Here is a 26230-nt window from a genome sequence, read left to right on the forward strand (position 1 = left end):
AATGTAGAATAGTGTTTGTAGAATACAAAGAAATAAGGTGTGAATTTGACACAAGAGCTGAGAATGTGTTTGTTGGAGAGAGTATTGTTACAGTTCATGACAAATTCGTTAAATTTGTAAAATAGCGAAAATTTTAACTTGAAAAATTTGTATTTTTCTCCTTATTTTTCCTTAATTTCAATTAACAATTTACTTATTTCTCCTTATTTTTGAGCTGAAACCTCCTTAATTCCTTAATAAGGAGTCCGGAATTAGAGTGAGACGCCTGTGTGAAATGTCTAACTAACGCAGCGTCCATTAACTGACGCAGCGTTGATTGTTGAATCAAACCAACTCACAACATTTTCTACAATGGAAGCGCTGAAATTTATTTTTGCTTTCAATATTTTATAAAATTCTGCGGGCCATTTATGGCGTGAATTGAGTGTCATGTTCGTCGTGTTGTTTGTATAAACCGTTCCGGATTGTAAAATCAATTTGAATTAAGCGCATGTAATGCAGGCAAGTACGCAGGTAATGATAAAACGATGAATCTAAAAGAATAATTCATAGCGTTCTTGGCAGTCGTTATGGCTAGAGCACTAGAGCATCGAAGAGCTTGAATTAGTAACCCTTAACTCGCATTCGTAGAAGATCCAACAATTTCAGCATGAAATGTTTCTTATAACTTCTATTAACAATCGATAAAGTAACGGATGTTTCAATTGAAACACACATTTTCTTCCATCTTATCTGGTTTAAAAAATAATGTAGAATCTACGTCGTGTATACCCATACTAGAATGTATTCCACCTTTGACTAGATTCATCTGTTATCGTCAACGGTATAGAAATAGTTATTTTCCTAACGCATGCTAAAAAAAACATTTTAGCGAATGAGAGGTTTCCAGCACGATCGTAAATACTTAACTTGATTTTCAAGAGTCAAATATGTGTTCTACCCTCATTTGGGAAGTAGAACACACATTAGACTCTACGGAACGCATACTTAGTGAGTTATTAGTGAGTTGAATCTGCTGTCATTTATGAATGATCCCTCAAAGGAAGTATAAAAGATCGGGTGTCAAAGCAACGCACCTCAAGCATGAGTGGTACTCTAAATAGGGTCTGAAACTGAAACTGTCATTAATAGCACTTTTGCTTCAAGTGAATTGGTCAAAGTGTAGTGGAACATTTGCCGTTTGTGACAGTTTAAATTTATGACTTAAGGGAAATGATGGACCGTAATTTAAACAAGGCATCAGAACAGTCGGAGCGTTTGCTGCGACTTAGCCCCGTACAACCCGCAATCCTATTTCGTCCGCAACCATAATACGTCCGTAGCCCTAATAAGCCCGGAACCCTAATACGTCTACAACCCTCTAATGCGTATGTTACCAAAATGCAAGTCAAGTTGGGAATTGTCAAATTTACTGAAAGTGTTCATTTTTAAAATTGCGCATAGCGCAATTACGAAAGCCCGTACGAAGTACCTCTCAAATAAAACCAACAATTTTCGACATTATTTTAGAAACCCAAAATTTTTTGCCAACTTTCCATTGGGTATTCAATTACCTCTCAAATGAAACAAAAACTAGCAAAATCGGTTGAGATTTGCTCGATTTATGTGGAAAAAGCACTTAGGGCCGAGTAGCGGCCTTAGTGCAAGGGCCCAAATTTGAACTTTTTTTTGCCATCATTCTATTCGGCATTCAATTATCTCTCAAATGAAACAAAAACTAGCAAAATTGGATGAGATTTACTCGATTTATGTGCAAAAAACACTTAGGGCGAGTGGCGGCCTTAGTCCAAGGGCCCAAATTTGAAACTTTTTTCGCCACGTTCTTTTCGGTATTCAACTACCTTCCATAAAAAACTAAATCTAGCAAAATCGGATGAGATTTACTCGATTTATGTGCAAAAAACACTTAGGGCCGAGTAACGACCTTTGAGCCCTCCCAACAAGCCCACGTTACATCTTACCCAAAAACAATGTTCAGCAACTTTGTTCTACTCGTCAATACCTTTCATTTGATATATCACAAGCAGCTATTGCGTGCGTATTTCGGTAGATATCGTCGAAAGACTGAAAAACACCTATAGGGCCCTAGCTCTGGAGGGGCCGACCCTACCATGCCCATTTTCGAACTTGACCTTACTTTTGTCGATACCAATCGGGGAAAAAAAGAATTTTGAAAAAAGGTTGTGATTTACTCTAGCTAGAGGGGTCACGGACGGACGGACGGACGGACATTTTTTTTATTGCGGATTCGTCATCTATGAACATAACCAAATGCTTTGCCCTTACTGTCTGCTTCCAATTCGACGTGTTACAAACGGCATATTAATCTTATAAGCCCCCAGTACTTCGTACGGGGCTTAAAAAAAAAATTGTTCATCCCTGCCGTTCCGTCGCGTCGGCTCTAACTGGCTTTGCAGGTCTGACGAGCAGAATGAATTTGAAATAAACAAGATGTGATCTTATGTTAAGGACGTTTTCGTTATTTTTCGTGTCAAAAGACTAGAAAGTTCATAATATAGCCCTTCGAGTAAAAAATATTTTATTTCCACAAACTTTAAAATTATTGTCTCACAGAAGTAAAACGATGAACAAGAGTCACGAAGTGAAATTCGTGCCGACACGCAAAACAAGCGACAACCATGTATCAAGTGGAGATCATTTGTTGCACATGTGCATCGAGTATATAAGTCGAAGATCATCGAAGATCATTGGCGACCTCTCTATATTTAGTTTATCAAAATCGTGTTACAAAGGTGATTGTAGTAATAACAAATAGCGTCACTTAGTCTCAATATTTATCTAATTATGTAGTTTATGCGCAACTACCTACTCGTTTGAATTGGGCAAGACACGAAAAAAAGAAAAAGAACCAAAATTCACTTCTTATGCTGAACAGATTTCTTCTCTTTTTCTTTTTTTGATGAAACCAAAAAATGTTATTTACACAACAAAACAAATTAGTTTGTGTGGTATACACCACACTGAAAATTAAATTTATGGTGGCAAACAATTACCGAATTTTCATTTCATCAAAAATAGAAGATATATAAATTCGTGTTGTTACTATTGTCGAAGAATTTAGTCGTTTTTTGTTCATTGCGACGAGCGGTCAATTAAAATAATTAATTATTTTGGTCGGCACACTTTCGTTCAAATTTCAAAATTCACTGAACTTTTTTTATTTCCTGTGATACGAAAATGGCAGTTGCTACCTCTGTTCCTGATAGTACGAGTGAAATTAAGTTTGAACGTGTTAAATTTCAATATTTGGCCGTTCTTTGTGGTAATACTTCTTTTTGAATTAAATGCAAAGTTTGGAGTTGAATGTAGTGAAAGTGATAAAATCCTTTCCGCCTTTTGATTGAAAAATTACAAAAATATTGAGTGAGATCATCTTTTCATTCTTCCCGTTTCTGGTTTTGTTTTATGTGATAAATTTATTGCAGCGAAGCAAATGAATCGAATTTTTGCATTAAATCAGCAACGCGTGTGTAAAACTTTCTTCACATGCCAAAATTAAAAGATTTATTTTTAGTTCTAATTTTCAACCAAGTCAAATCAATGATTCATTTTCTTTACATGCTTCTGCACCGAAAACCGTTTCTTTCATCTATGATGTTTTTTTGTCGGTGCCCTCAGCATGTAATAGTTATTTGTGTATCTGTTTTGGACGATTGTTTTTAGGCAATTTCGCTTGTTGTAGCCCGAACGAAGTGAGGGCTACATGCGAAAGTGCCTAAAACCAATCGTCCAAAACAGATACTCAAAAAAATTTTCATGTAAGGGGTCGAAAACCTGAGAAAAATATCGAAACTCCCTCATTTTCGGCCCCGACACATGAAAAAAATTGTACGTATCTCGGACAAAAAATTAAAAGTCACGTTTTCGCTTGGTCATTGTCCTCGGCTCTCATCGGACCAACAAAATTCATGCGAAAAATCGACTTTTAAACTTTTCCGTCCTTGTGACGTAAGTATTAATTTTAAAGACAAATATTACTATTGAGATTGTTACTTCTTCTTTTACACGGAAAAATATAAAATACCGATATAGGACGAGTACGACTTACGTGTTAGACTCAAATACTACATCTCGTTACGATCAATCCACATCAAAGTCGTTAAATTGTACGTCCTACTCGCAAAATATACAAAAGAGTCATCCATTAGTCTTGCCATTGCCATTCGAAGAACTTAAATATAAATTGTGCGTAAGAGATATAGTATTGGAGTCTCACACGTAAATCGTACTCGTCCTTTCGTACATCGGTATTTTAGTTTTTTCGGTGCAAGTATATTTTATGGATGTACTTCAAATCTTTTACTTCATTAGTTTTAGCATACATAAGATTAAGCCAGCTCATTGCCTATTTATGGCTTCCCTCTTATGACAACAGATGAAAAACAGCTTGAGATTTTCACCGAAAAGGAATGGAGTGTCACTGTGTCAATTATATGATCAAGTAAACTCGAAATAAATCTTCATCGCCCATTTAGATCAATTTTCAAGATATCTTCTGATGAACATTCTTAAGGACACTGTCCTACAAAAGCGAACTGCGTGATAATAAGATTTAATAAAATGAATCAGTCTAATGAGCAATGAACATGGCTTAATCACCTCCGATTTATTGACCTGTAATTAGTGTATTGTGAATGTTCTAGAAACGTAAAACTGTTCGTTCGATATAAAAAGGTGAAGAAAAAATTTACTTATCCGCAGAACTGTAAATGGATATCGGGTGTCGGGGTAGGGTAAAATATTCAGATGATTCCATTAGTTCGTTTATCAGAAACCTGCAGCGAAGAACTACTTGACTTAAATAAGTTTGAAAAAAAAATCACATTTGAAGTTATCAGAAACTTCTTCTGAGTCATGACCTTCACGGTGAAAAAGGTGAACACTAAGAAAATTGTTTCTCACATTGCAAAATTTTGTGCAATTGATCTTTATAAAAAAAATTTAAAGTAATATCTCATAAACATCACAACACGATCATGATCATGAACATGATCTTGGGGCCAGGTCGTTTTCAAAAATAGAAACACAACCAAATGTAACAAAAATCAACTGCACAATGCTCGTTTTCGAAATGATTTAAAAAATTCTTATCTTATGCAGCTAATTGCATGTGCGCTTTAATGTAAGGAATGAGCATTCGAAGCATTAGAGCTAAACTATTCATTGAAAGATATGAAACAATTGGATGAATGTGTAATGCAAGTTTTAAGAATTAGAATTAAATTCTACGCATTTTTGCTATTATTAGTGCTCTTTGTCCACCGCGTGTTGAGGCAGTCTACTAGTTTGTAAACAAGTTATTAATTATGCATGCGGCACTGTTGCAACTAGATAATGAGCTTACCACGGATTTTTACTAAAGTTATTTGCAGTCTACAGTCTGCAATATGTAGGCAACATTACAACTATTTTACCTAATCTTTCGTCTTAACTTTAATTGAAAACAGCTTAATCATCCTCATTGAGTGTGGATGACACACATATTTCTATTTGAATAGAAAAGTAACTATTGCACCATTAGCTCTGAAAAATTAAACTTCAGTTGTATCTTCACGTTAAAAATAAACCAAAAAAAAATCTTTTTCATCTTATCATTTTCTGCATGTAAAGCAACATAAATAAGAGACACTTATGGGTTAACATAAGATATGTTCACAGCATCCATTTTAGATTGGATTTCATTGTTTTTAACCTACTTTTATGTAGTTCATCAAGCTTATGATACATGCAATGTGTGTTTGCAGTTCTGGAAACCATTTATTTTCTTTTGGTTATCTTTTGAATGAAGTTGCTCGATTAACCGATCTTTGTAGAGCAATTGTAATATTATTGCGGAAGCTCTGAATCTTATCGGTTCGCTTTATAATACGTTTGATAACTTGTGACGTAAAATAACAGTTGCAAGTTATACTATGTGTAACATGCAAAATTGGTCATGATCGTAGTTAATTTATTTAACACAGATACCAAATGTCAAGTGGAATGCGTGGAACGCGAGTGCTTGGAGAAACAGCGACTGCTACGTAATTGACATCTGATTGATTTTTTGTTGATTTGTTGGTTTTGTCGAGTGCTTTTCAATTTTAACATTTTCTTTCGCTTTGGTGTAACAAGGACTGAAATAGCTTCTAGTTTTGTGTTAAAATTGTTTCATCATTCCGAGGCATAAGTGGTTTGAAGTGTGGCCAAGCTAATTCACTGACCGATAACAGCATGGTTGCCTCACCTTTTTAAGTACAATCTTCAAAACAACCTTCAAAAGAAATCTTTTCCTATTTGATTTTCCACATAAACTACATAGTTTTCTGAAACTTTGCCTAAATCTTTTGCCGATCCCAAAATGCATTCCAATTTGCTGTAAAGATCTTCGCATCATCAATTAAATACAACAGTCGATTGAATTGACGATTCAAAGGCTTGCGTAGCATAAATTTCCTGAAAATAACTCCAAGAATGAAAACATTGTTTTTTGTTTTCGATTTGTTGATTTTAAGAGCACTTTCCTTATTCGAAATTTATAAAAATTATCAATTGAAGCATCTTGTAAACAATGTATTGAATCGAATAAATGAAACAATTTCGGAAATATTGAGAGCTCTGGTTTAATAGGTAGGCAAAAACATTTTCACAAAAAAATCTAATGAGACAATGAAAACCGTTTGACGTTTGTTGATTGCGGATGTGAATGCGTACGAGCAGTGTATTTTTAGATTGACGAATTTTCAGGATTGAATTATGAATTAAAAGTTGTGACGAATTAATGGAAAATTATTAATTTAGATACTTTGCCTACTGTATTATCAAATTAATTAAATTTTTCTTTAAAAAAAGACAAGAACGGAATTAGTTCTGTACGGAAACAAATCACTCAAACACAAAGCAAAATTCACGATTTAACGGCCAAATTAGGGCTTATTATATACGAACACATCTGAAACCTATAAAATTTAGATGACTTTGAAACAATTTTAACACAAAACTAGAAGCTGTTTCAGTCCTTGTTACACCAAAGCGAAAGAAAATATTAAAATTGAAAAGCACTCGACAAAACCAACAAATCAACAAAAAATCAATCAGATGTCAATTGCGTAGCAGTCGCTGTTTCTCCACGCACTCGCGTTCCACGCATTCCACATGACATTTGGTATCTGTGTTAAATAAATTAACTACGATCATGACCAATTTTGCATGTTACAAATAGTATCTCAAGATTATATCGGTTTTTTGATGGTACCGCAAATCATTTAAAGCGGGTCAATTTTTCCTGTGCCACTTAATCTTATTGCATTTTTGCTGACTTTTTGCCAGCGTCTACGTACATTTTCGACCAAAATTTCTGTCGATTTTCCACCAAAACCGCGCATACATATATTCACCATTTTCTATTTAAATGCACAATTTTCATTACAGCAAACATAATAGCTTTAAGTCATGGCTCGGCAATTGGATGGCTCAGCCCTGCCCTACCGATTTTACAATCAAAAAATTCTCCACTTGAAACTGGAGCAGCCACTTTAAGTGAATCTTCATGGTAGGTTTTATTAGTTCAGTAAATATTTGAATTTTGCGTTCATCCACTAATCGTTCCAAGTCTACTTTTAGACTTTTGCTTAAAAATTTACGAAGTTTAGAAGTTGAATTCGCAAGTTCACGTTCAAATAAAACCATTTTCAAAAAAAACTTCCTAATTTTCGTCCTTTCGTTACCGCCCTGCTACAATGTTTTATTCTATCAACAATCTTATGATTTACAACTTCTTTTGTCATTTATCTTAAATCTTTTACTTCATTTCTATCAACCTTTTAACAGAATTGAAAATATTAAACTGAAAGAAATCTTAAATTTAGGATCGGATCATCGTTTTCCATTGGATCAATTTTAGGTAACTGCATATTCGCATTGATGGCTTACTATATTGGCCGGAAAAAGACAATGTGTTGCCTAGCCTTTCCGAATTTGGTAAATTAAATTTGAAGGAAATTACCTCTTTTTTGTTACACCCTGTGTCTTTCAGATATTCTGGTTATTCGTTATGTTTGGAAATCGTGTCTATCATCTGTACATTGGCAGAATATTAGCTGGTATGACCGGTGGTGGTATGTACGTTTGTATTCCTCTGTTCGTCGCAGAAATCGCCCATTCAAGGTTAGTTTTGTATGACTGATCCCCAAAGTACAGTTTTAATAATTGAGCTCATTATGCAGTATTAGGGGCTCGTTAGGAAGTTTAATGATGGTGATTTGCTGCACTGGCATATTACTCGGTTATACCGCTGGAGCATTCATCAGTTATCAAATTATACCATATGTGTTTATAGCATTGCCCATTATTTTTCTGGCTACATTCATCTTCTTCCCAGAGACGCCACAGTTTCTGCTAATAAAGAACGATTTTTTGGTACGTAAATCCCATTTGAATAGGTATGAAGTGCATTGTTAAAAGTCTTCCAATTTTCTTTTAGTCGGCCGAAAAATCTCTCCGTTTTTATGTCAACAATCAGAGTACTTCGAAGCAGAATTCGGCCTTAATTCAGTCAGAGCTTGAAAACATTCAAAATTTTATAACAAAAGAGCGGGAAGAAAAGCTCACGCGAAACATTTTCAATATTTTGTGTAAGATTTCGTACCAGATGAGTTTATACAGACTGTTTCGCTTCAGCTGTTTTACTAGTGGAAGTTTCAACTGAGTAATTCTATTTAGAGTCTCATTTACGGTTCCCAAATGGTAACACCGCTGAAACAAAACGCTGTTCGAACTGCCCACTCTATGTAAATTATAAATGTATTAACATCTTCCAGTCACAGCAGCAGCTATAAAAGCGATAGTAATAGGCCTCTGTCTTACTGTTGTTAGCTTATGTAGTGGATGTTTTGTCATGATCAGCTATGCCGCAACAATATTTCGTGACTCGGGATCAGGTAAATTTAGCGCCTTGTTAAGCACAACGTGACGTTTTAAATGAAACAATCTATTCAAAATCATAGACCTTGATCCCAACTCGTGTACAATGATTGTTGGTGTCATCCAAGTGCTGGGAGTTTATACATCGTCAATATTAGTGGATCGCATCGGTCGTAAAATCCTATTAATTGCATCGGCTTCGGGTGCTTCACTATCGTTAGCTGCTTTGGGAACGTTTTCTTACTTAAGTACTCATGACATAGACTTGACCCGGTTCAATTGGATACCATTGCTGGCGTTTTCGGTGTATGTTTTCGTAACTAGCATTGGAATAGTGTAAGTTAGTTAGAGTACCATTATAGGCGAAGAAACTAATTTTTTTGTGATTTTTTTATTGAACAACAGACCATTGCCATTTATTGTTCTTGCAGAAATCATTCCACATAAGGTAATGAATGAAAATGATTTACGGAACAAATGATGATTCAAGATTTCCCTTTTTCAGATTCGTGATGTGGGAACGACAATCTGTATGACATCGATAAGCGCTTTTGCATTTATCACAATGAAAACATTTCCGCCATTAGTTAGCACGTTGGGACTGTACTCTGTTATGTACATGTATTGCGGCGTTTGTGTATTCGGCGTTATTTTCGGTGTGTTTATATTGACAGAGACCAAAGGAAAAAATTTGAATAAATTAGACGAAAATTAATTCGAATTGTTGTTTATATTTATTAATTGTCCTGAAATTTCGACGACATGAGTAAAGGTGGCTTCCTGAAGAAACGGTGACTTACTGAAAAAAACAACGAGAAGAAATGGTGACTTCCTGAAGAAACGACGAGAAGAACCGGCCACTAGTCGATGCGAGAAAAAAAAAAAATTAACTCCTAAGTTACCGATACCGTTCCGGCGCCCGGCTCGCATTGCGGCCCTCAGCTTCTCTCCGGGGCAATGGGCCGAATCGCTCGGCGTGTTAAAACGCTGTTTATGTACAATGAAAATTCGTGAAATGATTACTTCCTTATGGTTGATATTCAATACAGAAAGATTATTACAGCAAGACTATTTAACAACCAAAAACATACTGCCAAAAAGTCAAGAACGCAACTGTTCTAGTTGTAGTCCAGCCCCTTGTGTCAATCCGCTCGCTTTAAGTTTTTCGATTTTTTTCTTTATGTGATTGAGGATGAAAAACTATGGAACTAATTTTTTTTCTGGAAAATGGAAAATCGCTTTTCCGGCCGGAAAAGCGGTTTATATGAAAAAAATTAAAAGTCAAATATCTACCGAACGCGATAACTTTTTTGAAAAATTCTTTTTTTCCTTGAAAGCCTGATTCAATACCAACATTTCGTGGAACAACTTTTTTTCTGTAAAATAAAATGGCGTCGATATAGGAATCTTCCCAAAAAATGACCCGGAAAATTCATAAACTTTGAGTTCACCTCACACCGTCAATTCGAAACTGATTTCATGAGGGTTCTTTAGAAAGCTAGAATCAGTACCTTTCGAATGCTGCCCGGCGGGCTTCACGCCGTTTCCTGGATATCGAGATATAAGTCAGTATTTCCACGGTTCCTAGAACTGATATTTTCCAACATTCTTTGGTATTTATTTCTGAGCAAAATAGTGACGCATGATTAATTTTTGCTGATGAATATTGAAGAATAGCCTGTCCACATCATTTTAGAATTGAATCCTAGTCACAAAACTAGCTCAGGATGTTGTGGATGCCATTCAATACCCAAATTTGTATAACTCGTCAGAGTAAACCCTATTTTTGCACTAAACTACTATCAATTCGACAATTTAACACCAGAAGTGTTTTAAATGGTGATAACTAACTGCACCATATACATTCCATTTGTCTTAAGCACCTTCCTGATGTTCCACCGTCTTTTCAACTCTAGAACCTAAAGATTTCTCGCATTTTTATCGAATTTTTTTCATGTTTTTCTGGATTTATGTCATTATTGAGGTAATTAGAGGTCAGTTCCTATCAACTGATCATTCCTTATGGGTCCTTCAACTTCTAGGTTCTAGAAATCTGAAGTCTTTAGTATTACTTCTAGTTTTATCTGTATTTTATATTTTTTGAGGCAACTGATACACCTATCGCTGATTTCCAAAAACATAAAGTTTTCGATCACCTTTTAATAACTCAGGATAACACAGGATAATGGTATAATTTCAGACTTCTAAGATTTCTAGAACCTAGAAGTTGGAGGACCCATAAGGAATGATCAGTTGATAGGAACTGACCCCTCATTACCTCAATAATGACATAAATCCAGAAAAACATGAAAAAGTCCGATAAAAATGCGATAAATCTATAGGTTCTAGAGCTTTCAAAGCGATTTTCCATTTTCCAGAAAAAAAATTAGTTCCATAGTTTTTCATGCTGAATCACATGAGATAAAGAAAAAATTCGAAAAACTTAAAGCGAGCGAGACGACTTTTTCTGACACAAGGGGCTGGACTATTGAGTTCATACTGAGCGTCATTCAATAACAAATTAATTCTATTAAAATTTCTCTTAAGCTATGTGTGCCTGTTACTTCTCGTTGATCGATATATCTAGTGAAACCCAATTCCTACATTTGAATTGTTCACGATCGATTAAAAATCGAGATTACATTAGGTATTCTTACCCATAACTAAAATTTATGTTAAAAAACATGAAGTACAAAACTTTGCATCAAACACCAGAAAATATTTGAGACAATAGAAGTATCAGATTCTCTGAGTGATACGTTAGCCTTTTGAGAATTAATACGTTTTCCATTTGATGGATTAATACGTTTGCCTTTTGGGGATACGTTTGCCGTTTGGGGATAGGATTGCCGTTTGGGGATAGGTTTGCCATTTGGAGATAGGTTTGCCTTCTGGTGATGCGTTTGTTTTTGTGAAAAATACTCTCCCTTTGATAAATGCCTAATAGCTAATAATAGATACCGACTCGTAGCTAAATTCAATTTTCTAACTTTGTAAGAATTATTGTAAATGTGTTTTCCATCATAGTTAAACAACATCGCTAAACTATAAATTGTTCAAACATCTTGAATCATAAAGGTTTATATCCGCCTTTTACTATACTAACAATTTTGAACGATGCAAACATTTGCAAGGTTTATAAATATGGACACGTTATGCACTAAAATTAATGGTTCCGCATAACATTTCATTTCAAGGAAAGTGGCAACATAATACAAAAGAATTTTAAGAATTTTATGTCAAACTCGCATTGCTATGTGTAGCTACAGTAGTAACAAGTAAAACTGTTCGCTGAGTAATGGAAACTATTTTCTCTCAAAACCGGCATGCATTTAGAAGAAAAACCTTTTTCATTGGTCATAACATGATAAACAGTCGTATTATCAACTTTAAACCGAAGTGTAAGAGTATAATGTCTTAAAGCATTGCAAGTGTTGCAAGTTTGGCGCCTGTTCCACATAACTTAAGTACCTTACTCTAGTTCATTTAATAAAAGCTTATCTACAGCTTAATCGGCAGAAGTAATTAGATCTTTGAAGATAAACACAGTATGTGATGTGACTACTAATTATTAATAATTATTAATATAATTGTTGGTTGTTTTCTAATTTGCATATTACCAACCCATATGATTAGTGATAAAGATACTGTGGAATCTCCGACAAAGTTCACACCGTGTATGACTTCAGGAATTTACCTGCTATGATACATATTTCCGACTTTACCGTGACAACTATCAAATTAGAAATTAGTCAATTAAATCAGAAAGGAAATACCAATAAAACATCCACCGTTTCATTTTGTAAACACTGATTCGAACAGTGTGCTAGATAACGGTTCATTCAATTTTGCTCAAGTATCATCAAGCACTTGAAGATATAATGATATCGTTTCGTTTGGCATGTTTTGACCACTTAGTGATGATGTTTTCACCTGTTGGAGTGTTTAATTGGGGAAAAAATGTCAAATTCGGTGACGATAAAGCTAGTAAATCGAATTTATTATGGAAATGCACATTAATGAAAAGAGACACAATGGAATCCATTGAATGAATGGACATAAGACTAAAATTAAAAACTAGCCCAGTGGGTTGGTCATTTCGGTTCACCATCGTTTTTGTTCATTATTTCAGTGACTTGTCTACCCCAAGGTACATTTCTATTTCAAAAATAGTGGTTGCCCACAAGTATGTCTGACGTATACGTCTTATAAAGTTTTAGAGAAAGACAAAATACTCAACTTGTGAGACTCACAATGTGAGTGGACTTGACTAGCAGAGCGAATATGTATGTATACAATCCAAGCTTTTTGGTTGTCAACTTAAAAAGGTATTCCAGAAGATTGATCATTATTACTTAATTGACAATTGACAATAAATAATAAAAAAGGCTCTGTTCTTCGGGGAAACCCATGCATCCACTACAGTATGGGGTAGTGATAAAATTAACATGGAACGAATAAAAGCTATAACAAAAAAGTAAAAATCGAGAGTCACTTCCGTAAACAATTAAAATTAATATTTTCATACTGGTGATGAGAAAATTGATGCTTTCCTCCCGCGTTTGGGATAAGAAAATTACGTTTTTCTCACTTTCAATTTTTCATGAGATTTTCTAACTTTAAACAGAATCAACGTTTCCGCATAGCTGATAAAAGACTCGCAATTATGAAAAACATTGTGCTCAGACAATAGCTGGGGTCTGACCACATTATAAACAAATAACTATTTTCAAAGAAAATTCAAAAACGTAATGCACAGATGTTTTGACGACAAAAAATACATCAGAACATGTACTTATGCACGTGTGATAAGTATTTCTACAGGCGAAGATTATATTCACCTAAAGCAGGTACGTTCGTAATATTATCAACCAATAAAAAATTTCAAAACAAAATATTACTGAAAGTCGGAGGGCCCATCGATTACCATGTTTATCAATTATTGATACATCAATATTTGTCTACAACAAGCCGGTGAGACGTTTAAAATATGTAAATAAGTTTCGTTTACAATAGTTTGCTTGCTAATCTAACTGTTTGAAAATATTTAAGTTTAAACAGATTGAAAAATTCGCTTAGAACAATATTCTGAATATTTTTAATTGAAAAACTAGTGAAATAAAATTGTTACACACGATACAATGACTCAAAAGAAGTTTGTGGAACCAAAAACTGTTGACAAAATATTTCTTGGAGCATCGGTGATCGATAAATCAATCAAATGAATCATCGAACAAGCCCATTGAGCCGTACATGTTACATTTACCATTTTAATGTGATGGAATATGAAACGATAGGAATATCCCGGTTATCTACAAACTTTCATGTGAAAATTTGTTTTTAACTCGAAAACCTTTCAACAAGGTAAAGGACATCTTACATTTTTTTGCATTGTGGAAATTCGGAATCGAACTGTCAGAAAAAAATTAGAATTTCCGTTTTTACTCTCCGTATACCTATATACGATAAATGTGTATATACCAGCTATAACTAAGTGAAAACACATGTTATAAGTGCCAGTACCTAATTACCAATATTATGAACGCATAAATGATACCTACACATAGCCAAGAAATAATATTGAGTTTTCACAAATTACGTCACGATTAGATGGATTTTTTGATTTCCCCTCCTTGAAAACATGATATCTTTCTTCAGATATTTAGGGCGACAGTAATTCATCGTTGAGTTTAACCAGTGAATTTTGGCAGCTCTACGCATATAATTTATTAAATACAGGTGCTACTACAACTGCAGGTACCTGACTTTTTTATATATGCCTAGTTAGGCCTTAGATATTTTTAAGCTGAGGTCGAGTACTCCTCGGGCAAATATTAACTTCATAAAATGTGATGATTAACTGCCGAAAATATGACTTCCGGAAAATTTATCAAAATCGATGTAACCTCGGTGAACTTTGATGAGTTTGTGATCGCATTATTTGATTAAATTATTACTTATTATGAATGTGGAGGACCTCAGCTTTACGGCGGCGATACGCATATTTAGTAGTTTGGCGGAGTGAAACACACAGTTTTCATCTGTTAAACTACTAAATATGGGTGTAAAGCTGAGGTCCTCCACATTCATAATAAGTAATAATTTAATCAAATAATTGCATTAATGAGGTCACAGCTCTCATCAAAGTTCACAGAGGTTCTCTAGATTCTGAGAAATTTTCCGGAGGTCATATTTTCGGCCGTTTATCATCAAAATTTTTGAAGTTAATATTTGCCCCGGTAGTACTCGACATCGCTTTCTAATGAACCCATACACGCCCGTTTAATCGCCACCTTACGGAAATGAAATCCGGACTACGAAACCCCATTTTTCGACTTTTGGCCACTTACAACCAACCAGGTATGGAAGATTAAAAATATCTGAGACTGGTTTTGGGGCCTAGGCACCAAGGCCTAACTAGGCATGTATAAAAAAGTGCCGGAAAAAATAGCGACGATTTCGGTTAGTCGAAATTCAAAAGAATATCTCAAAAATGTTGAAAAATTTGCCTTACCCCGCGTTACCTGCGATGATATCGGGTTTATTTTGAAATTAATTCAATTTTGAATTCAACTTCACCTTCGCTGAATAACACCATTAAACCACTAAGGATTCTTTTGTTTACACCAAGGTTTTAAATTCTAAATTTGGGATTCTTGTGAAACAAAATATTTTGCTAGAAGGACAAAAGCCGCATTATGCTTGAAACATTGGTCAATGGCCAAAGTCTGTCTAAAAAAGTATTATAGGTCGCAATATAATCAATTTAACGTTAAAGAAAGCTACTCTTTCTCCATTTTAATTTCATTATCTCAAAAGAAATTCTTTTTCAATATTTTCACAATCTCCAATTTTCCAATATTTCCCGTTTACCAGCAACTTATCTCGATCTTATCATTTCGCCAATTTACTTTTATGCTATAAAGTGAAGTGTTTCGGTAGGTATTTCCCGATAAACAATTAATTTAATTTTAACTACTACATAACATAAAGCTGAAGCTTTTGCAAATGTTGAACAGAGAATCAGAGTAAAATGAAAAGCTCTCTGATTTTTTAGTTGGTTTTCCCTTAAATGAACTTTGCATTTTTCAGTTTATAACTCGATTAAGCCGTGAATCTTAAAATACAACAAGCAACGCATTGGTTGGCCGGGTTCGCATCTTTGATAGATCTCTAATCAATTTCACTCAAAAATTAGTGTACTTTTTAGCAATACACAACATAAGAATGTGCGGTCGTTTTTTCAATTACTTAAAGAAATTGTTTACTATGAATTTTCATTAACTCACCGCGAAAGAAACATCTTTTGCACCCATTCCATTGAAAATCAATTTATTGGTTCGGCGTGTGTCTAGGTTGTTTTTTTTTTCGCTCATCGCGTTCAATTGAAAATGAATACAAAGCTGATAATGTGTTGTGTTATTACTGTTATTAAATTTTTTTTCAATAAAATAGAAGAAAAATCGCATTTTGCTTCAGTTAGTTGCTGTTTGCGGATACGGATACATTATTATAAAATACGATCGCCGTTGATACTTTGCTATATGAGTTAAATGACAATCGGTTTATCAGTTTATGAATTGTTTTCATCTGTTGTTTATATGTTGTTAAATATAATAAACATCTCCGTTCAAATTAGTTAAAATAGTTTCAAAAATTGTGTTAAAAGTGATTTCAAAATGAATAATGACATCGAAGTGTGTAGTGATGATAGTATTAAGAAAAAAGTTTCATTCAATAAAGTGAAATATCAATTTTTGGCTGCATGTTGTGGTAAATAATTTCTTCTTTCCAAATTTTTTTTTCCAAAAAAAAAAATTAAAAAAAAACCGGCTTCTTTCAATAAATGCAAAACTTTCTTTCAATCGAATCACTAGACCTTTAGTTGTGATCAGTAGTGTAATTGAAAACAGCAACGTTTGTTTACACAATCAATTATTTACTAAAGTAATTAAGAACAATTAAATTTATAACGAGGGCAAGGATCGTTATAAATCTAAGTCAGAACGTCATTTTGAATGGCTTAATACATAAACTTGCAAAAATTTGTGGAAGAAATATTCTATGCTGGAGATACTGACCCCTTAAATAGCATTTCTTATCCAAGTAATGTAACTTGGTCTGCACTGGTGTCGAGATGCAGAAACACAGAGAGTCCCAGAATATTCCAACCATGTTTAGGTTTTACTTAACTTTAAATTAACTGAAAACACACGAACAATTTTGCGTTGCTGAGATCGACAATTATGCTACTTTTTCCATTGTTTTGCCTATGCTGCAAATCGGATTACAATAGAAAATGCAGCATAATTATCGATCTCAACAATACAAAATTGCTCGCGTGCTTTTAGCTTTAAGGAACGAGCAAAAAATCTTTTACAATTAAAAATAATTTGTATTTGACCGATTTGATGAGGACGAAGTTCGAATAAATCCTGGTGGTGTTGTCCAAATCTAGCATTTCTTACGGCAATTCAATTTCCTTTTTGTAACATAACTGCTAAGGACTTTATCTATCTCCTATTACTAGCATCACACACCACTTTCTTAATTTTTACAAGTTCACTTTCTCTGTTCTGAACAAAATCTCACACGAAAAAAGTTTAAATCTGAAATACCGAAAATAGGAATTGAAGCTGAGCTTAAATTAAGAAAGGCATAAGTGTCAATCAATACCATTTTCTCTCAGGTGTTCTGAACCATTTCAAATAAAACATTTTGATATATTTGCTCACCTGAAACTGAAGCAATAACAACATGTGGTAAACGTTTGTCTAAAATTGCAGAGCCATTTTTTTGCAAATAAAATTTAGAAAATGGTTCAAATCTCGTTTCAGCGCAATTCTCAATTTAATTTCTCTGGTCGCTTTGAAGTTTTCATGCAAAAAAAATTATCTCAAATTTCGGAACAGCGCCGAAGCAATACAAAATTTAGAGATTTTTAAGTTAACACGTTAACATCGACTAATTAAACAAACAAAAAAAACCACAAACTTTCTATGCTTAATGTGCAGTAATTTTTGTTCATTTCAAAATTATCATCGTCGACGTCAATATATGTATAGAACTTTTCTTAGAAAATTACATGCACTTTGTTCATAGGTAATAACAATGAAAAAAGACAGAAAACTTTGTTACATCCAACAAAAGAAAAATTAATCAGCATATTCGCAACGAATTAATCACCACGCAACTATAAACAATAAAAAATAAGTTATTTTAATGCAAACAAATGACAAATTTTGGAATTTATTCTGTCATTTTACTTGTTACGCATAATATTTGGTCCAGAACAGCTTTTTTATTCGGAACTCACCGAAAATAGACATAGACATGTTTTTCGGTTCTTTTTTCTCTTTAATATTCTGGTATTCATTCATTGATGAGCTGAATGTACGTCATTGTTGAGGAAAGATGTCACCGTTGAATTTATCGTGACGCCATGATACCGTTAAAGCATCATCAATCGATACCTATGCATCAATTACGTTGGTTGTCATTATTTTATACAACAAGTGTTTTAATGTATGTTCAGTCATTTATTTGCATATTGTTGAATAACAGCTTCGAAACATAGGTTTTCAGCGTGCAACGTGAACAAATAACTACAGATACCAGAAGTTAGTCTAGCGTATCATTGTAGTTTTTCTGTCGGATGGTAATTTCACGTAAAGCACATACAGAAGTAAATTTGCAATTAGAGACCCGGCAAACAACACAACGTGCATTTATTTAATGTTGTCGGACGTATAAAGTAGGTGAAGATGTAGACGATTTTCGTTAGTTTTCCGATTTTTTCTTGTTCCAGAAACCTATGGATTGATTTGATCACTTAAAGTCTTATGTTTTTGAAATGACAGGCGTATGATGTGATAATTAAATCTGCTACTTCATTTGATTAAATCTAACGTCTCAATCTTTTATTTCGTTTGTTTTAAAACACTACATGCTACGTAAGGAGACCCTCGCTGGAGCTCATCACTCATTTTCATCGTTGTTGTTGACAACAGATGACTAGCCGTCGTACACTAGCCTGTATGTAGAGACAAGTTGACAATCTGAAATACTTTACAAAAATGTGTTTTGTTGAAAAAAAAATGTTTAGAGCTTTTCTCACCGAGATTTCTTAGACATAAAGTTGTCGATGTTTCGTATAAATACGATTTATAGTTCCAATCTAGAAAGAAAACCTCCCAGTACTCTTTAATTTTCACTAGAATCCATTTGATTAAAATCCATTTGTTTCCAAAATATTCGCTGTTAATTACCCGAAACAAACTATTTCCTAGTCGCTGTACCTACCAACAAATCAAAGCTCATATCAGTTCAATTAAATCATCCGTTTTTGATACAAAAACAATTGATGATAACACTCAAACAGTGTAATCAAATTAATTCATTTAAAGCATTTTCTATGTTTTGAACAATATCACCGACTGTTTTGATGAAAACATATAATTTAAAATTCTATACCAGTCGCTATGCGTATGCATGTTGTCTGGTTTTAATGACTTTAATTAATTGTTTAACCGTTCAAACAATTGAATACTCTTTTACATCGTTTACCTACATCGTCATTGATTGAGTTGAAGTTCAATGTGCATTTTATAATAAATTAGACATAAATGAAAAGCCGAAGCATTTGGTTTCATTATTCTAAACATTTTTACAGCTAACATCGTTGTACTGGGTCAAGGTTGTGCGATCGGCTGGTTAAGTCCAACGCTTCCGATTCTTCAATCAGATGATTCACCGTTACAATCGGGAAAGATAACGATTGAAGAGGCTAGTTGGATTGGTTCAATATCAAGCATTGGTAGTGTAGTCGGTACAATTTACTTCGGTTTGATCTCCATTTATTTTGGCTGTAAAAATACATTAGTGTTCTGCGCATTTCCCGTAGCGGTGAGTGTTTTCGATATAGAGACTAAAGATTCTCTTGTTGCTTTATCGTTTACTGATTTGTCGATATTTTCTTGCAATTTTCCAGATATTTTGGCTGTTTGTAATATTTGCTACAAATGCCTGGCACATATGCGCCGGACGATTCATACAAGGGCTGACCGCTGGTGCATTTTTATGTGTTCAATTATACTTGGCTGACATTGCCAACGAAAAGTAAGATCTTGCTTCTAATTTCCGAAAGCCGACAATGTTTTAACACTAAATTTTCCGTAGAATTAGAGGAATACTTGGAACGCTGTTAACACTTAGCGTTAACATAGGTATTCTCATTGGCTATATTAGCGGTACATATCTGCCGTATTCCACAGTGCCATATATCCTGATGATTTTCCCTATTTTATTCATTTGCGTATTCGTATTCATGCCAAACACGCCTCAGTATTACCTGAATGCACGACGCAATGATGTAAGGAATATATTGCTACATAGGTTGGATTGATAGAAAATAATTCATTGACTTCTGTTACAGAAAGCTGAACAATCATTGAGATTTTATAGAGGATGCAAGGCCACTAGTTGCTATGATAGTATCGAAATACAACAGGAGCTGAGCCATATGTCTGCCATTAACAAACAGAAGGAGATTGCTGGAAGACCAAAACTGTCTGATTTCTGTAAGTACATACCACACCACATACCATCCTGCATATTCATCTCTCTGTGTTAGAACTTTCCAATTGAAATTCAATTTTAACGTAAATTCAACGTTACTATCAAATGGCTACTAGCTTTACCTGGATAGACGTCTAATTTTATATAACAAATCTTTACAGTTAACAAACCAACAATGAAGGCCATGCTTATCGGTCCAACATTGATGGCTGTGAGTCAATTTAGTGGAACGTATTGCTTGGTGAGTATAACCTCCTATTGGAGAGTTTGCACAGTATAATCAAACGTCATTGACGCAAGGCAGTGAATGCTAGCGATATGACGAGATATGACGTCACTTATAATTTGTAATCTTCCCAATTAGACCAATTACTCCGTAACAATATTCGAAATGTCTGGATCAAGTTACAGTCCACACATGTCATCCATTGTGTTTGGTTGCCTGCAAATCGCTGGCACATATGTGACAACATTGTTCATTGATCGAGTGGGCAGAAAGGTTTTACTGCTGATTTCGGGCAGTGGTTGTGCGGTTGGATTAACTGTGATGGGAATATTTTCGTATTTGTTCGAGAGTGGCTACGACGTTAGTGGACTGAATTGGGTTCCAGTTGTCAGTTTATCGTTTGTTATTTTTATTGCCTCGATTGGACTGATTCCGATACCTTATGTTATCATTGCTGAGGTTCTTCCACAGAAGGTGAGAATTTTGATATTCATTTAGTTGTCGGTTCGCGTTAAATAAAAACAAAAAAAAATGTTTGTAGATTCGACTGATAGGTACAACAGTATGTACAACAACAGTGAGCATTTGGGCTGCGATAATTTTAAATCAATTTCCATACCTCTTGGTGAATTTGCAATTATACGGATGTATGTGGTTGTTCGCATCGGTGGCTGTTTTCGGACTGCTTTTCACGATATTTTTTGTGCCAGAAACAAAGGGAAAAACATTGGATGTGTTGCTCGACGACATTGAATGTAATAATAATCAAAAAGTTGTTACAATTAGTTGATAATTCAAGTAGCTAAACAGACACATTTAACTACTTCGAAGGTCAATCACTACACATACTTTAATTAAGGGACGGGCGTCGTAAAAACCAACGAAATTCAGATGAGTGTTTTTGTATTTATTTATTTTCTAACTAATTTTTAAGATGAGACTGTATATAAGAGCTTTTGTACATAGTAGTTTTAGGATAATTTTTTTATAAACGAAATACCTCGCAAAATAAAGCCAAAATAATTTAAAATTGGATGATGAACAATGCAACTTTTTCGACTTACCACGTAAGCCTATATTTCGTGCGTTGATGTCCATTGAGCCAGTCCAGCACCCTTAGCTGATCGGTTTTTATTCATCCTTCAGAGCTAATTCATATTATTTCCAAGTCTATTTACGTTTTAAGTTTATTTACTTTACCGTTCTATTGGATGCGAGGCAAGCAAAATTGGTGACGTGTATTTATGAAGACCAAATTGAATGCTTGCTTTACTTTAAATGTTCAAAAATGTCGGTAATTTTGTGTATAGTAAACTCATCGTCCGTAAAGCAAATGCATCTTCACAATTCATTAAATCTACTACTTCTACTATTCACAGTATTGTTTGGTCGTTGATATATACGCAAAACCCTTTACTTCATTTGTTTGAAACGTTTTGCTAGAACAGTTCCCAGCTCAACGCTTTTAAGCCTGTAAAGTAGTCGATATCAGATGAACAGTCGAAAGGTCGCTCCCCGAGCAGAATTTAGGCAATTCACCAAATTAAAGAAGCGTCTCGCAGCGAGACGGGAAAAGTAAGACAAGCTACTCTAACCTGATTCAAATGAAATCGCGAGACCTTGCGCCTGTAACTTGTCCCTCCATTTTTGAAGACAAAATAGTAGAAATCGAACGAAATGAAAAAAATTCAATGCAACAGACAGTTTCTGCTGATCATTACGTTTCTTGTACTTTATTTAAATTCTTCCCCTTCGTTTCGACCATCACAAATATGCTAAAGAAAAAACCTACAACACAAACTCCTGCATACATCCAAATAACGACGTGCAGATCGAACGCATCTTGTAAAATAGGCTTTGTAAATACAGTCAGAAATGCGAATGAGCTCATTGCGATCATACATATTGCGAGTCCACTTTGACGAACCTAAATGTTAAAAGCAAATATTTAATGAAATCATTTTTCTGAAACCGGAACAATCTAACGAACATTGTACGGTAAAATCTCTGAGATGTACAGGAACGGCACAGTCCGTAGACCAATACAATTCACGAAAATGTAGAATGATAGACTGAGCACCGGTAACCAATCCACGCTTGATAAGTTTACACCTTTTTGATTTAGAAATGAAAATGTACCGAATACAATCAATGAGAGTGCTGATAGAAGAGATGAAACGCCGAAAAGAATTTTGCGTCCGATTTTGTCGACAAGCACTGAGGAAACGCATATTCCGCACACCTGTAATACGCCTACGATAATTGCCGAAATGTGAGGATTCATTTTGGAACCAGAGTCAAGGAATAACTTGACAACATTCATGGTCACTACGATGATTCCGCTGCACACACTCAATCCTACTAACGATATTCCAATGAAAACTTTCTTCAATGAATCCCTTTGTACTGAAAATGAATTGTTTTTATGACTAAGACTGCATAACACGCAAGATCCTTACAAATCATAGTGTAGGAATGCTTCTCCTTTTCTTCTTGTTTCTTCCTAACAAGCAGTTGCAGCTTGGCTGAGTCTTCTTTGACGTTATAAACATTGTCGTCAGTTCTATTCCCATTGTTATAAAACTTTAGCGATTGTTCAGCTTTCTGTTCAAACGAATGTTCTTCAATTTTCATTGACATTTTTCTTTAATTTTTAGTGGAAACTTACCTCTAACTTCTTTTGCCGTATTAATGTATGTGGTGTTTCCGGTATCACGCACATAACAAGTAGAAAAAGCACCGGAAATCCTACTATACAATAGGGCATGAAATTATAGTGAACGAAGGCGGCACAAATGTAAGCGACCAAAACACCAACAGCAATACTCAACGGACTCATGAGGCCCAAGAAACCTCGAATCCTGCGATAAAATTTCATTAGTTTAACTGGAAGAGCATCAACTATCCGGTTATAACTGACTCTTTACTCGCAACCTCAGCGACGAATAATGGGATACAAAGAAGAATGCCACCACCGGAAAATCCACCAATAAATCGCCCGACAACAACTCCAGTGTAGGACTTGGACAACAATACACTTAGCCAAAATATCTGTAATTTGAGTGGTCAGTACAAACTTTCAACGGACCAACTACTTTTTGAATTAGTTTTTTTTACTGAACTAGGTTTGGAATAGCCATCGCCATCATTGTAATCTTAAGACTCGTGAAATTTAGCAACAAAGAAAATAAAATTTCACCCGTTAACGCGCCCAAAGGATATGAACCACCAAGCCAAGATTCTTGTTGCAAAGACAATGGCCCACTATCCAATGGAGTGTCCTCGGCTTTCAACGCAGGAACCGCCGATGATAGCCAACCAACGCCGAATCCATGAGAATAACCGACTATGTTTGCTGGTAAGATAATGTTACGTTTGAAATTTTGTTAATGTTTTTCTTTATTTGTGCATTCGACGTACCCACAAATATTGCAAGGTACTGGAACTTGGTTTTCGTAAATTTGATTTTTTCAGTTGATTTACAAGTTGACTCGTTGGATTCAGTCATTACGTTGGTTTTGGATTTACAAAGTTTGTACGAAGAAAATTTGGTGCTGAAATTATAGACGAATTTCTTATTGGACCGCGGACCGATGCACTCTGAGGACAATTAATTTTATTTTAAAAATAAATTTGTGATTTTTTTTTTTACATCTATGCATACGAGATGAATGAATAATGAGCCTCACAATAATGTCAATATTAAAGTTAATAAAAATTTCCTTATCCATCGTTATTCTGGAATTGCTACATTCGGATCAGGCGAAGTACCTAGGAGACTTGAAGTTTCGGCCAGTCAACAACTACAAGCTAGGCTAGTATCCTCTGATATCCGCTAGCAAAATGTGTGAGAAAACAAAGTAAAAGACTTTGATCATTGAAAAAATATCACTTGTGAATGCTTGAACCAAGATATTAAAGTGATGTAAAGTAACGGAACATTCTTGTCATTAAAACCAAGTAAAACTGACAAAGATGACCTTGGATCGTTTCAAAAAAAGACATTTCAACCTTTCAGAGACGATAACTTATTCACTTTATTCCAACCGAGTATTTTTCAACAGACCAATGTAAAATCTATTACTTCGTTAGTTTCAACATAATACCCATTTCTATATAATCAGTGAAAGCTGTGGTTAACAAATGAAGAACCAATTTCAAATTGGTTGTATGGAATCTATTAATACCACATTCAAGCTATTCCGTTCATGCCTGTACAAATTCGTAATTAAACGTAACAAACCATTTGTCGATTTTAATATGGACAGTTTTGTTGTAAGTACTATTAGTTGACACAAATATTTATTTTATCATGAGTGAGAACTAGATCACATTTAAATTAAAGTGAGTCATCAATGACGCGTGCGAATATATTCACTAGAATTTCATTCACCAGTGGATTATCATCTTATTTTTCACTTCAAACGTGAATTTGGAGTATAATATGACCAAATAATTAACTAAAAAAATCCCCGACCGTATCCAATTGAATGATCAAAGAAGTTATATAACTTCTTTGCGAATATGCTTAAGATATTTTATCGATATTGAGATGAATAGCAACGCGTATCTTCGAATGTAATGAATTTGTAATCCGTATTAGAATCGTTATCAACTCAACTGAAAATTCTAAATAATTTTAATGTCATCTACAACTAAATGGAGACTGTATAATCTTTACTAAATCTTTGTAAACAAATTCTAACGGGTAATAATAAATCGTTCAGGTTACACAACAGCAACATTCGCTAAAAATAAAGTTAGGGCTGCCAGTACGCTTCTAAAAATTAGCTCAATGAAGTAATTTCACACCAGGAAAAACAATGATGTTATTCAACGCACTGAAAACCAAGCAACAAACCTAGCAACAGTACCTGTCAAATACGGCTATTCATCTGTTAACAACGACAAAAATAACGACATGCTCTAAGCAATATGGTACTTCATATAGTAAAGTACATGTTTAAAAAGTTGAAGTACAAGATTTGAAATCAACAGATTAAAAATATCGGGCCATCTGTTGTGAGATAGTGAAAATATTTTTGTGAAATACAAGCAAATCGTAGTCAACCATTTAAAAAAAAGATGTCATTGGCATCGAACTTATGTGCTAGGCCGCGTGTCTGAATGGCATTACCTCCTCACTATATTTGGTACTTTCCTTCACCTCGATCACTACTTTATAGTATTAAGTGTGAATGTAAATGTTGCGCCGCTCCACAAATGCAAGACTTAATGAAGGTGGAGGAAAAGTATAATTTACGATGTGAAAGCCAATTTTACACCTCGCTTAAATGGAATTTTTTTTAAATATTTGTACACAGAATGGTTTAATTTACGAGCGTTCACAGCCTAAATTAAAGAAAAAGGGATTATTTAGCCTCACGAATTCAGAAAAAGAGTGCAACCTATCATTATATTGACCCATTTACATACATAATCAGTAGAGAACTTTCAAAATAGTATAATATTACAAAGCCTAAAAACATGTAATCGGCGTGACTA

General features: G+C 34.5%; 3 protein-coding genes across 6 annotated transcripts; 2 read left to right on the plus strand and 1 right to left on the minus strand.

The window, feature by feature from the left end:
• The first annotated feature begins 3018 nt into the window (after positions 1–3018).
• LOC119076338 (facilitated trehalose transporter Tret1-like) lies at positions 3019–9640 on the plus strand. Its single transcript, XM_037183030.1, has 10 exons — positions 3019–3283; positions 7432–7552; positions 7869–7980; positions 8036–8166; positions 8226–8418; positions 8483–8633; positions 8820–8939; positions 9006–9258; positions 9328–9370; positions 9428–9640. Exons 1-10 carry the CDS (start codon positions 3199–3201, stop codon positions 9635–9637), a joined length of 1419 nt encoding a protein of 472 aa, XP_037038925.1. The 5' UTR covers positions 3019–3198; the 3' UTR covers positions 9638–9640.
• A 6776-nt stretch (positions 9641–16416) lies between these two features.
• Positions 16417–21756, plus strand: LOC119076340 (facilitated trehalose transporter Tret1-like). Of its 2 annotated transcripts, XM_037183034.1 has the most exons (9): positions 16417–16695; positions 19595–19827; positions 19913–20040; positions 20101–20293; positions 20357–20501; positions 20661–20740; positions 20864–21199; positions 21267–21480; positions 21557–21756. In XM_037183034.1, the coding sequence occupies exons 1-9, from the start codon at positions 16602–16604 to the stop codon at positions 21577–21579; spliced, it is 1446 nt and encodes a 481-aa protein (XP_037038929.1). In that variant the 5' UTR covers positions 16417–16601; the 3' UTR covers positions 21580–21756. The 2 variants fall into 2 exon arrangements, with proteins under 2 accessions (XP_037038929.1, XP_037038928.1); XM_037183033.1 differs by having other exon boundaries at positions 21267–21756.
• Positions 21757–22412: 656 nt separating this feature from the next.
• On the minus strand, positions 22413–25329 carry LOC119076341 (facilitated trehalose transporter Tret1-2 homolog). Of its 3 annotated transcripts, none has more exons than XM_037183037.1 (8): positions 25119–25329; positions 24146–24325; positions 23848–24080; positions 23646–23776; positions 23394–23586; positions 23185–23329; positions 22716–23131; positions 22413–22652 (listed from the first exon to the last, which is right to left on the minus strand). In XM_037183037.1, the coding sequence occupies exons 2-8, from the start codon at positions 24231–24233 to the stop codon at positions 22443–22445; spliced, it is 1416 nt and encodes a 471-aa protein (XP_037038932.1). In that variant the 5' UTR covers positions 24234–24325; positions 25119–25329; the 3' UTR covers positions 22413–22442. The 3 variants fall into 3 exon arrangements, with proteins under 3 accessions (XP_037038932.1, XP_037038931.1, XP_037038930.1); XM_037183036.1 differs by having other exon boundaries at positions 24146–24279; positions 24969–25329; XM_037183035.1 differs by having other exon boundaries at positions 24969–25329.
• Positions 25330–26230: the final 901 nt, after the last annotated feature.

This window comes from Bradysia coprophila, unplaced genomic scaffold, assembly GCF_014529535.1.
Source record: "Bradysia coprophila strain Holo2 unplaced genomic scaffold, BU_Bcop_v1 contig_232, whole genome shotgun sequence".
Classification (NCBI taxonomy): domain Eukaryota; kingdom Metazoa; phylum Arthropoda; class Insecta; order Diptera; family Sciaridae; genus Bradysia; species Bradysia coprophila.